The sequence below is a fragment of the Grampus griseus genome (genome assembly GCF_964374135.1).
Source record: "Grampus griseus genome assembly, chromosome: X".
NCBI lineage: Eukaryota > Metazoa > Chordata > Mammalia > Artiodactyla > Delphinidae > Grampus > Grampus griseus.
Genome location: NC_138999.1, coordinates 42,325,268 through 42,338,450, shown reverse-complemented (window position 1 = coordinate 42,338,450; position 13,183 = coordinate 42,325,268). Strand labels below are relative to the sequence as shown.

Sequence of the window (13,183 nt, the reverse complement as noted above, 5' to 3'; positions counted from 1 at the left end):
TCACAAGTGAACATACATGTGGAGCCAGAATGCAGGTTAAGGAACAACATCACCAGCCAGGGCTCCAGAAGCATTTAATTTTTTAACATCTCTGGAATCAGGCTGTGTCTTACAAGCGCTGATGGGTCATAATTTAATTGGCAGTACTTTTTTGTCTTTCTTAGCGATACATAGAATAACGATGCATTTTGTAATCAATGGTGACTCAAGATCAGGGACACCCAGTAATAACAATAGTAACAACAGCAGTAGCAGCATCTGATGCTTATAGATGCCTACAAGGAGGCAGGAACTTTGCAGACACCATCTACTTTAATTTTTATCTTCATTTTAAAGACTGAGGAAACTGAGTCCCAGGGAGGTCAAGCAACTCACCCACAGTCAACTCTTTTACCACAGGTCTGTGCTTGCTCTAGCCTGTGCTCCTGGGGCTTCAGAGGTTGTGTGATGTAAGGTCTTTTCCAGGACAAAGCCTGCCCAAGGGGTTACAGAACTCTGGGTTTGGCGAGGGGAGGTGGGGGAGAAGTGATATGATAGGCCCTTCCTAGACTCAGTGCTCGCCACGGGAACCGACCAGGGTTGGGTGGGTAGTGGAGTAGGGGATGAAGAGTAATGAAAGAATGAAAGGGAACCTGAGGCTCCCCCCTTCTCCAGCTTCCACGGCTGTGGGAGAATTCTTAAGGGGCAAAGCCAGCTCCACTCCCCACACCTCTGCCCTCCCCTAAACCCTCAAGCTGCCCTTGGATGGTTCAGAAATTCTTCCACTAGTCTTGCAGATGGAAGAAGTCTGCCCTCTTTGAATTCCTCCTCACCTTTATCTTCCTCCCCGCTTTCTTCTTCCTCTAAAGGTAGGAAATCTGAGATCTTGAATCCACCAGGTTTCAGAAATGGGAAGGAGTAGCCACCTCTATTCTAGGCTTTGATGTACAAGAGTTTCTAATTACTCCTTTGGAAACAGCTTTAAACACCACGGACAGTTTTGAGTTGTGCTTTTTTTTTTCCTGGAGAGAAAGTTCTAGAGGACGAGGGTGACCCAGTGGGATCCCAGTTGGAAAAGGTTACATATTGTTGCCTCCATTGTATAGATGAGGAAACTGAGGCTCAGAGGTGAGGCATCTTGCCCGGGTTCTAGAGCAGATCTATCTGATTATTAAATTTTTGCTTCTTCCATTGCCATTGGCCAGGACTTGGTTTGCACTGGGAACTGGGCAGAACCAAATTTTAAAATTGAGAGGGAGATCCTGCCCATCAGGATCGTAGTGTGTGAGTTGTGTGCATGGAGAATGGGGAAGTATGACCATCAAGTACTCTCTTGATCTAATATTATGTTGATTGAACTTTTAAAAAAAAATAAGTAAGTGATTGAACAAATAACTCTCTCACACATTCACCACACTCAGCCTCACACCAAGCTTTTTCCCACCTCAGGGTCTTTGCACTGGCTGTTTCCTCTGCCTGGAATGCCCTTCTCCTCAAATATTCACATGGTTGATTCCTCTCTCTTTAGATCCAGAATAACGGTCACCTCCTCCAAGTGGCTTTCCTTGAACATTCCATCTTAATGTCACTTCCCCTCAGCACATCATAGCACTTATCATGATCTATGACTATCTTTTTAAAAAATTAATTAATTTTATTTTTTGGCTGTGTTGGGTCTTTGTTGCTGCACGCAGGCTTTCTCTTGTTGGGGCGAGTGGGGGCTACTCTTCGTTGCCATGCGCAGACTTCTCATTGCGGTGGCTTCTCTTGTTGACGAGCACGAGCTCTAGGTGCGCGGGCTTCAGTAGTTGTGACACGCGGGCTCAGTAGTTGTGGCTCGTGGGCTCTAGAGTGCAGGCCCAATAGTTGTGGAGCACGGGTTTAGTTGCTCCGCGGCATGTAGGATCTTCCCGGACCAGGGCTCGAACCCGTGTCCCCTGCATTGGCCGGCGGATTCTTAACCACTGCGGCACCAGGGAAGTCCTATAACTATCTTTTGTTTCGATTTAATTCCTTGTTTCTTGTGTGTCTTCTGCCCTAGAATGTTGACCTCACAAGACCAAGAATTTTTGTTGTTTTTTCCCCACTGCCTTATCCCTAGCCCCTAAAGTAGTTCCTGGTAATAAATATCTGTGGAAAGAAAAAAGGGCAGAAGGAAACAAAGAAGTACAGGCTAAATGACCGAGGGAATAAATGAATGTATACCTATAAGGTTAAATAAATGAAATGGGAATAAAAGGGACTTTGGGGAAAAAGGACCCCAAATTCCCACATTTGGAATATAAAGGAAGTAAGATTTAAAGAAACAAAAAGACAGTTATTTTATTTTTGTTTAAAAATCCTTGAGTGAGGAGAACTGAGAAAGTTTGTATAAAAAGGTCCCCTACTATTGCTAGGGTGAGTATTGGGGGGGCAGTCAGAGATAACAGCATTGAAGGGGTGGGTGGAGAAGAAACAGGGCTTAGGGGCCTGGAAGTGGAGGGTGGCGAGCAGGGCTGCCAAGGGAGTGAGCACAGAACAGTGAGGGGGGTGGTGACTCAGTCGTCCCATTCATCATCCTCATCGTCATCACCAGCCTGGTCCTCCCCTTCGTCTAGAGGGAGAGAGAGAGTAGAACTCAGGATGGGCAGGAGGGTTCAAAAGCCCTAGGGAGGGGGGTTACTAGGACCTGGGAGGTTGGGGCTCAGGACCCTGGGGGACTGAGATCTCATGCTTGGAAATTAGATCTGGGGCCTGTGTGTTGGATGAAGAAGGGACCCCCTCAGAGGAGGGAGATTTAGGGGCAAGGTAGGGACTATAGCTGGGGTCTGGGTTCTAGCTGGAGTTGAGGTTAATATTATTGTCAAAAATGTGTGGTTAGTTGGGATATTATTGTCATACAAAGGGTTGATTTTAACAGACTTATCACTTAATGGGGTGGATTTAAATATTAGCCAAGGTGGAGGAAATTACAATATTATGGTTTCATAATGGGTTAAGGTTAACATTGTTGACACGGAATGGGGTTAATGATGATGTCATGGTCAAAAGATGAGGTTCGTTATGATATTGTCATGTAATGGATTCATGTTTATCTTGTGAACAGACTCTGGGGTTGATGTTAGTATTATTGTCAAAGTTGGAGTTAATTATATTATTGTCACATAATAGGTTGAGGTTAATATTATCCTCATATAATTGTCATATAATGACAATATTGTTGACACATTAAGGGATTAATGTCAACATTATTGTAAAAGATTGGGTTAGTTATAATATTATCACATAATGTGTTAAGGTTACTCTGTTGACACATGGAGTTAGAGTCAATATGATGGTCAAAGATGGGGGCTCCTTATAATATTATCATCACATAGCGGCTAATGTTAATACTATTGAACATATGGGATTAATGTTAATACTATTGTCAAAGATAGATAGAGTTAATCATATTACTGTTACATAATGACAGTTAACGTTGTAGAAAAAGAGACTGATAAAAGATTCATGTTCATGCTCTCATCAACATATGGGCTAATGTTACTATTGATGGTGGCTGTTAGGGGTGTTTTTAGGCTGACACTAGCTGGGAACCAGGGTCGGGGTCCTGGCAGGATGGGCTCCGAATGGCAGGCTCGCAGGGGAGGGGGAGCTCTTACCCGAGGAGTGGATGGCTCTGCTTCTCTTCTGCATCACGTGCATCAGGGCCCCCACCAGCCCCTCGGAGCTCTGAGGTGGCGGTTGCAGCGCTGAGCTCTCTGGGGCCCCAGGGGTCTGCAGCAAGCAGGGTCCAGCACACAAGGCTCAGGGCCTGTGAGAGAAGCGCTTCTCCCCGCCCCTCATCATCCTTTCTCCTCCCACACACTCCAGTCTCCCCACCAACCTCCCAACCCTATCACTCAACCCCCAAATCCTGGGACCCCCATCAGTCTCGGCCCTGGCCCCCTAATATCCTGACTTGTGCAGCACACCCCAGAGTCCCAGTCCCCCAATCCTCCATCACGCCGGCCCTCACCTTGTTCAGCTGAATTCCCTGCCGGATTTGATCCAAAAGCGCCCCCCGACCCCCACCAGGGGCCAGGCCCCCCACAAGCCCCAGAGGAGGAGGGGGTGGGGGAGCGATCGGTCCGACCCCAGAGCTGGGTGGTGGCGGTGGTGGTGGTGGTGGCGGAGGCAGGGGCGGCCCCCCAGCTCCAGGGGGGGGAGGGGGCGGTGGTACAGAGCGTCCAGTGGCTGGAGGGGGTGGTGGCGGAGGGCCCCCTCGGCCCGGTGGTGGGGGTCCCCGGGGAGTTGGCGGGGGAGGAGCACCTCCCGAAGGTACAGGGGGTAGTGGGCCAGAGCGACCCTTGTTACTCCCCACAGCTGGGGGCCGGGGGGGCTGGTTCCCTCCTCGGGATGGCGGTGGGGGTGGTGGAAGCGGCTCTGAGGGGGAAAGATAACACAGAGCTATTATTATAGTTTTCTTTAGAGCCTCAGTTTTGCTCATTTGTAAAATGGGTATCCTAACCGACCAACTCCCAATTTGAGCGGTATAGGGGTTTCCATGAGGACTGAGTGCCTGCAATGTATCTCTTAGAGATCAGCTACCAGGGTTGGAGAAGAAGGGGGTGTCCAGAAAGAGGGGGGCTCACCCTGGCGCCTCATCTCCTTCCGCACAGCCTCCAGCCCACCCTGGTTCTCAATGAAGTCATAGATAAATTTGGAGGTCTCCGCGTCAGTGAGCTGGGCCTCACTGATTCCAGCCCTGGAGAACAGGCTCCGCAGATCTGGGTCCAGATTGTTCACCTGCCCAGGAGGTAAAAGGCCGGGGCAGGGGTGTGAGAATAAGGTGGGGAGGGAAGGGGCACAGATTATCATGGGGTCCACCCCAGAGAGGGATCTAAGAGGGGTGTGGGAAGGGTGGGGTCTGGGGAGTAGGTCTGGAGCAGTGGACTATGGAAAGGTAGGTGGGAGTTGAGTGGGGTCCAGGGGACTTTGGAGTTACTCACGTCAAATCCATTCTGGGGGTCCCACCCCACGTGGCTGACATGTCTGGGGGAGGTGAGGAGACCCCAGTGAAGCCCCACGGCCCTTCCTTCCCTCTCTTCCTAGTGAAGCCCTCTTGCCCTCTCCTGCCCAGAGGGACTCTGAGGGGCCAGAATTAACGTATGAGTCTTAAGTGAATGAAGGAGTGAGAGCAGTAGTTATGGAACTAGAAGGGGTCCATAGTTTGTGGTACCCATCTGTCCGCCCAGCCCTCTTTCCACCATCCATCCACCCATCTATTTGCCCACGTAGCCATTCACATTCACCTGTCGGACCATTGATCTATATACATTTGTCTCCCCACTCATCTGTCCACACACATCTATTTACCCATTTGTCCACCAATCTGTCCTAACCCACACTTGTCCATCCACCCATCCATCTACCCATGTGCCCATCTTTCCATCCATTCACTCACTTGACTACCCATTCAACCACACACTTCTGTCCATTTACCCATTGAACTGTCCATTCATCCATATATCTGACCACCTATCCATCCCCATCCACCTTGTCTGTGAACAAATCAGCCTATATACCTATCAGACCACATACTCATCCACTCACCCATCCATCTACCTACCCATTTCCCATTTACCCATCCATTCATTCTGCAATCCACCCATTCATTCATTCATCCAATTATCCATCTACCCACCGATCCACTCACCCACCAGCCCACCCAGGGTGGGACTAGGGTGGGACTAGCTTGAGGTGAGTGAGGAGCAAAATTTCAGGAGGCATTCACTCTCTGAGTCATGAATTGTAGTTGCATGGCCCGGAGAGTGACTGCCTCTGTAAAAGTTGGGAACCTTGGTGCCTTTGGTGCCTCTCCCTAGTCCCCGGCTTTGAACCCACCCACCTACCCATCCACTCATCTACCTACTCCCCCACCCACCCATCCATTTTCCCATCCTTCCATCCACTCAACTATCCTCCTATCCACCTGCTCATCTGCTCTCCCACCCCCAGGATCTGTGGGCCCACTGGGGAGAGATTCTCACTTGAATCCACTGGGTGCACCAATATCAGCCTTGCTGATCTTTTTCTTTCCTGAGCGTTTCTTATCACCTGGACCAGGCCCAGGTGCAGGGAGCCCACGGTATCGTGAATTCGTGATGTCTGGGTTCTGGATGTCCACTGTCACCAGCCCCAGGGACAGTGAGCCAGCTGCTGGGCCTGTGGGGAAAAATGGGTGACTGGGCCACTGACCCATTTACCTACCAACCAGAGCATAGGAGCAAGAGACAGGAAGATGGTTGAGGGAATCTGTGTGTTTGATGGTCATGGAGGGAGTGGATGAGGGGTCCAGATAGGGTTTATGGAGAAGCGGCTGGGTGGGTGCCACAAACCATCCATACATTCACTGATGAATTAATTAATTTATTTACTCATGCTTATCACTTAAGTACTGACTCATTTATTCACTGGCTCATCGACTAATTTGTTAAATTATTTGTTCACTCATTCAATAGTTACTTTCTTCACCGATTGAAATGTTGTCACTTATTCATTTATTCACTACCGAATTCATTCAATCACTCATTCATTAATTAATTTATTCAATCATCCATCCATGTATTCATCCATTTATCCACATACCCACTCACCTATACATCTCTACACCCACTTATACATCTATCTATATTTTCATCCTTCCATCAATTCATGCCCCCGTTCAACCATCTTTCCACCACCAATCCATCCACCCACACATTCACCCACTTATTGCTGCACCCACCCACCTACTCATCCATCCACCCACTCCCCACCTGTGTATCCATTCACCCCCCCACCACCTGCCCATGTAGAGACACAGGGAAGAATAGCACTCACCCCCTTGGTCTCCACCTGGGTGTGGGGGCAGGGGTGGGAGCCCTCCTCTTCTCTCTGGGAAGACGGAATGGGTAGAGAGCTATCGCAACCCTGCCACAGGCTCCTGGGCTAGCCCCTTCTTACTCTTCCTTGCACTAGAGGACTCACCTTCATTGGCTGGCACTGGTGGAGAGGGGAGCTGGCGCCTGTCTGTGGAGAGACAGGTGGACTGGGAACCAGAACGATGAGAGGGGCTTTTCCAGCTCCCTACTCTTGCGCTCACTTCTGCTCAACCTCTTTTCCTCCCCCAAGGCCTCCTCACCTCCGCTTTGCCTCTGATTTCGTTTTTGTATCTTCTCCTGCACCAGGGTCCGGAAGGCCTGGGCCTCACCCTCGTCTGCGAAGTTCAGCCCCGCTTGGCAGTCCTGCACGTGCGTGGGGGGGTCAGTGGCCTTCCAGGCCCCCCCCACATTTCCCGTCTCCTCCCTGCACCCCAACTGAGGCCCAGGGGTTAGGTGGTCACTTACATCTCCAGCGAAGGTGTGGAAAAAGGGGGTGGGAGTGGAGTAGACCAGCTGTGAGTACAGCTCCTGTTCCCAGAGCAGCCGGCCAGCCTGGAGAAGTGGGGAACACACTGGCACTGAGGCGTGCCCTGGGTGGCAGGCCTCTGTTTTCTGGACAGGGAACATGGTATACAAACTTGGGGCCCAGGGATCTGATTTGGAGATTTCCAGCTCTGCATCGGAGAGTTGGGGGTCTAGGTGTCAGATGTGGAGGGTTGGGGTACAGTATGGGAATCAGACACTTCAGTGAGAGATTTGGATTTGGGGTCCAGGGCCCTAGATGTGGAACTTGGGGGCTTGAATTTGAGGATTTTGGACTCTAGTCCTAGGAAACTGAGCCCATTCGTAGAATCAGCCCAAATCCCCCCTTTTATGGGGGCCTTCATTTGGGCAGGTAGGGCTCCAGGATTAGGAGTTGGGGTTGAGATTTGAGGTTCAGACATATAGACTTGGGAGGTTTTTCTGGAGGTGGGTTTAGCCAACGTATGTGCAATTTGAGGTTTGTGGAGCAGAGTTATGGCTTAGGGGTTTAGTCAATATTTTATGGCCCTGGGATCTTGATGTGGTCCTACTGGATCTACCTTTATGGTTTAGAAGGATGAATTTGGGGTTTATGCTTAGAGAGTTTAGGTTGAGGATTTGTGGAACAGATTTATGACTTAGGAGCTAGGCAGAATTCTGGAGTTCAGGAGTTTTGATGGGCGATTTCTGAGACCCAAAATGTTGAGTTTCGAACAGATTGGAGGTTCAGGTAAAAATACAGTACTCATTTTTTTGGAGTTTGTGGAACAGATCAGACTTAGGAGGTATACTAATATTGGGGGTTATAGATCTTGACATGAAGACTCTGGGGTCAGTCATCGCGGACTTAGAAAGACAAACCAGAGGTTGACATTTGGATGAAGTCTTTGGTTCTGGGGCTCAGGGGTTCATTGATCTGCCTGAGGGCTCAGGGCTATGGACACAGCTCTGGGTTTGTCGGTTGAAAACTGGGTTGTCTGTCCAGTGGGGGGCGGGGGTCACCTGAAGGCCGTAAAGGCGAATGAAGTAAGACTTCTGGGGGTTATCCTTCACGAAGCACACAGCCCCACAATGTTCCTTGGTCCAGTGCTCGGCTCCACGGGGCAGCGCCAGGTACAGCTGAACAACCGCGGTGGCCAGCGTCTGGGAGGGGAGAGCAGGACTCAGTGGAATCTGGTCAGGGGCAGCCAGAGGGTCTGGGAACCAGACCTGGTCCTTCCTTGCCCATGGCTGTCATGGCTCTGAAGGAAGAGCTGCAGCCAGAGGGAAACTGAATGGACATCGAGATCTTCCTGGGATTGGTGAATGGGGGTAAGTGGATTCTAGGAGAGATGATGGAGAGGAAGAGGAGGAGGGGAAGAAAGAGAAAGAGAGGAGGATGGGGAAGATGAGGAGAGAGGAAGGAGGGGAAAGGAGGAGAGGGGGAGGATGGGGAAGATGAAGAGGCGGAAGAGGAGGAGGAGAGGAAGAAGAGGAAAGGGAGACAGGGAGGGCCAGGAGATCCCCAGCTCACCCAGCATTTCCGTCCGAGCATCTCAAAGAGTCGCTGGTTCTCATGGTCCTGGAGGAGGGTGGAGGGTATGTTCTGCTGAACCCCGGGTCCTCCACGGCCCCCAGGCCTGCCTCCCGAAGGGCCCCCACTCATGGTGCCTCCTGCCCTTGTCCTCTCCGGCTAGGCTCTGAGTGCAGGGTAAGAAGAGGAACTTTCGCAGCGAGCAGGGGAACAGGAAGTGCAAAAAACCACAAGGGAAACAAGTCCTCCAGGGGCCCCTCAGTGGGCCTGGCCTCCTCCTCCTCCCTTAGACTGGGGCCCTCCTCCATTTGACTGGTTAGACCCATGTTTTGGACCAGCTCATGTCCTTCTCCTTTTTTCTTACTGTCTGGGGCCCATCTCCCTCTAACTAGCTCGGGCCCTCCTCCCCCTGGTTGGCTGGCAGCAAGAGCTAGGCCACTGCAGCATTTTTGCAGTGTGGCGGGGAGCAGTCATGGGCTGGGCGGCCTCCTTCCTCCCCAAAGCATCTAGTTAGTCTGGGCCCGAGGTCCAAGGCCCCTAGCGCTGAAGGGTTGCTGTGCTAAAGCTTTTCCTTTAATTACACAGCGAGCGCCTGGGATCCCATCCCTCTCCTGAGACCCCAACAACTTGCTCGCACCCAGCTCATCTTCCCCATCCCTACTCCTGCCTCCCTGCAGCTCCCAAATTACTTGCTGCTTATCATCCCCTTTTTGTAAGAAACGGATTTTATAGCATATATAAATGCCTAAACAACATTTTGTTTAGTTGCTGTTGCCTTTGAACTTTTGAAAGTATGTGATATTTGGAGACTTGTCTTTCCCCCCACTCAACATTCTATTTTTATCTAACAAACATTCATGTAGCACTGAACGTGTGTGCCAGGCACTGTTCTGAAATATTGACTCATTTAAATACTGACTCATTGAAATCCTCACATCAGCCCGGGGGACACACACAATTTTTACCGTGCCCATTTGATGGAGGGAAACTGAGGCACAGAGTGGTTAAATGATTTCCCCAGTAGTCCTAGCTAGCAAGTGGTAGAGCCCAGATTGCATGCCAGGCAGGCTGGGTACAGAGTGTGCACTTTTCGTCAGGATGCTCCACGCCTGCTCTGTTACTAAGATTCATATTTGCCTGTTACTGCTATATAGTATTCTATTGTGTTACTGTACAATTTGTTCATATTCTCCTGTTAACAGACATCTGAGCTGATTCTGGCTTTTGTGGTTGGCAGCAAGGCTGCTGTGTTCCCTCCTGTATGCATCTCCTGGTCCACGTAGGCATGCACACTCAGGATGGGAATTGGGGCGTTGTAGGGTTTGCGTAGCTCTAACTTTGACAGACTGTTTCCCCAAGTGAATGCCAGCTCGGTCCCCACTCCTCCCTGGGCCTGTTGCCTGTTTGGAGACGTGAAGTTCTCAGGTACGCATACAGCAGCTTGGGGGAGCTGAGCATGTCTGGGGTGTGCCTGGCATTCCCAGGTACCTGAAGGGAAACAGCACATCTCAAGGCAGGACCCACAGTCCTACCTGGAAACCTGTATGGCTCCCACACCTGCAGGTGCCAAGCTTCTCTCCTAAGCCTAGGCTCAAGGCCCCTTCTGGTGTGGCAATTCCAACCTCCCTCCCTCCTTTCTCTGTTCACAACCCAGCGAATGGTGCTCCCAACTTACCGGGTGATTTCATACCTCCCGGCCTGGAGCCCCTTCCAGCCTGTTCATTAGGGCAAGGTCCTGCTTTTTCCTTAGGAAGCCACTGCATTCATTCATGTTGACACTGTTCATTGAGCTCTCACTGTGTGCCAGGCTTCTCTTCAGTATCTGGCACTAACTAGACACTCAATAAATGTTTCTTGAAGGAATGAATGAGGGGTTAATGTCTAATTTGATTTAGTGTTTTCTGATCTTTAGCTAAGTGCCTCACACTTATGTACTCATTTCATGGGCACAGACGACCCCCTGAGGTAAGCACTCCAGCTATCTACATTTTACTGATAGGGAAGCTGAGGCCCAGAGAAGCTTAGCTAACTTGCCTGAGGTCACACAGCTTGTGAGTGGTGGAGCTGAGGCCAATTATGTGAGAAATGGTTCCTAAACTGTTAAATGCCACATGGGGCCCCAGAAAAAATTCTTCTGCTCCTTCTCTGTCTTTTGTTCTCCTTCTTTCTCCGCTCCTAGATCTGTCCCCTTTAAGTCTACATCAGGGGGCTTTAAACCTCTGCTACATTTGCTGGTTATTTTGTAAATTAACATTTAAAAGTTGTATATTTCCTGTTCTTCTAAGGAGCAGACAGGTTTAAAACTTATATTTTTCTCCAAATGAAAAACCTAAAGTAGATTTTTATTATTTTAGTCCCTAATAGAATGAGTTTCCCCACCCTGGAAAACAGTGATTTATTCATCATTTTACAATCATTTTTCATCTTATTCAGATTATTGAATTGCTCTGGTGACCTGCACTAATAATTTGGAGCTGGTTTATTTTACTTTTATTTGTTCCCATCAACTCTTGCTTTTCTGTACTGGATGACAGTATTTGGTGAGGTGATGACCTCAAAGGTAATTTGCTCTCCTGGACCTTCAAATAGATTAAAAAAGAACAAAAACCCTAATCTAGCTTTTCTGGTTGTTCTAAGCAGGAGAGTGGATTGAATACTTACAAGTCAGCCCACCACAGAGGGGAGCAAAAGTTTTAACGTACTTCTTAGTAATCCAGTGAATACCCAGGAACCCCCAAGAACCAGGATATGCCTAATAACTTACACCCACCTGATGCTCCCCCATCACCTCTCTCTGCCAACCCCCAGGGATCACCAGACAGAGAGTCATTTCCTGTTTATATCTTGTGCTTATTTTGCTTTATTTTGAGGGGATATTGCTTACAAGATTCTGACTGCCATGCCTCAAGTCCTGAGTAGGTAATAAGACATTGTCAGTTATAAGACATGGGAGTGTCTTCCACACCCCAGTCATTGCCACGCGGTTGAACCCACGGAGGAGATATAGGAATGGGCAGGGTCCTGCTGAAATCGCGCACAACTGAGATTGGGACTTGAACCCACAGGCTGGGACTCGAACCCAGCCAAAACCCAGATTGGGACTTGAACCCACTGTCTTTTAATTGAGATCACACACCTGGTCTCAGAACTTAATGAAGCTCAGGTTCTTGATGTCTCCTTACAGAAAGAATTCAGTGAGAGACAAAGTGATAGGTAAGAAGTGGATTTATTTAGAGAGAAACACACTCCACAGACAGAATGCGGTCCATCTCAAAAGGCAGGAATGGCCTTAGGAGAAGCACTCTACAGAGTGTGGGCCATCTCAGAAGGCGAGAGGCCCCGAAATACAGCGTGGTTAGTTTTTATGGGCTGGGTGATTTCATAGGCTAATGAGTGGGAGGATTATTCCAACTGTTTGGGGGAAGGGGCGGGGATTTCCAGGAATTGGCCCACCACCCATTTTTGACCTTTTATGGTCAGCTTTGGAACTGTCATGGCGCTGATGGATGTGTCATTTAGTGTATGCTAACGTATTACAATGAGCGTATAATGAGGCTCAAGGTCTACTGGAAGTTGAATCTTCCACCATCTTGCACCTAGTCGGTTCTAGTCAGTTTTTGTCATGTCTTATGGCTATGCCATTCTTTTAAAAGTTATGCCCTGCTCCTTTCCCTCCTGTTTCACTACCGCTGTCCTCAAAGGCCAAACTGAGGCCAAGGTGGCAAAATTTCCTTTGCCATGCCATCCTTCTCCTCTCCCTTCCTTCCTGCCCCTCGTGGTCCTCCCTACCCCTGACTGAGGGGTGCTTCCTGGGGACAGGCCTAAGGAAACAGCAGTTCCCAACCCTTGGACCCAATGCTCCCTTTTCATAAGAAACATTTTGGGAGGCCTCTTTTTACCATCCAGGAATGACAATCATGGATGTTACGAGCCTTGGTGGTGTGGAGCTGTCCCCCAGCATTTCAGGCCCCTGCCTATTCAATGCCAAAGCACCTCCATCATTGTGATAACCAAAGTCTGCCTACCAGGAATTCCCCAAACACTTCCAGGGCAGGCAGGAACCGGACCCTCGTCTGCCTTGTTCATTGCCATACCTCCACCACCTAGCATAAGACCCTGCATGCAAAAGCTCAATCAATATTTGTTGAATAATCGTTGTACGGTCTAGATATCTATGCTGTGATTTACTGCCCTCTTCCCACTGGGCTCCCCTGTCCTCTCTTCACCTCCCTGCATGGGGAAAGAGGGAAGAAAAACAGCTCAGAGTGTGCAGGGGCCAGCCCCTCCC

The 13,183-nt window shown here is 49.5% G+C and overlaps 1 protein-coding gene across 1 annotated transcript; it reads right to left on the bottom strand.

Annotated features, from left to right (window-relative positions):
• Nucleotides 1–2,325: 2,325 nt before the first annotated feature.
• On the bottom strand, nt 2,326–9,041 carry WAS (WASP actin nucleation promoting factor). The gene is made up of 12 exons (XM_082681556.1): nt 8,896–9,041; nt 8,385–8,525; nt 7,326–7,412; nt 7,121–7,223; nt 6,967–7,008; nt 6,820–6,873; nt 5,988–6,162; nt 4,947–4,989; nt 4,590–4,743; nt 3,974–4,380; nt 3,618–3,732; nt 2,326–2,572 (listed from the first exon to the last, which is right to left on the bottom strand). The coding sequence occupies exons 1-12, from the start codon at nt 9,025–9,027 to the stop codon at nt 2,517–2,519; spliced, it is 1,509 nt and encodes a 502-aa protein (XP_082537682.1). The 5' UTR covers nt 9,028–9,041; the 3' UTR covers nt 2,326–2,516.
• Between the last annotated feature and the right edge of the window lie 4,142 nt (nt 9,042–13,183).

Excerpts from the sequence above, each read along its gene's own strand:
- WAS (XM_082681556.1), bottom strand. The coding sequence starts at position 9,027 with ATGAGTGGGGGCCCTTCGGGAGGCAGGCCTGGGGGCCGTGGAGGACCC. Across the intron at positions 8,526-8,895 it reads TGCTCGGACGGAAATGCTGG|ACGCTGGCCACCGCGGTTGT; the intron begins GTGAGCTGGGGA and ends CTCCCCTCCCAG. Across the intron at positions 6,874-6,966 it reads ACCAGTGCCAGCCAATGAAG|AGAGAAGAGGAGGGCTCCCA; the intron begins GTGAGTCCTCTA and ends CCGTCTTCCCAG.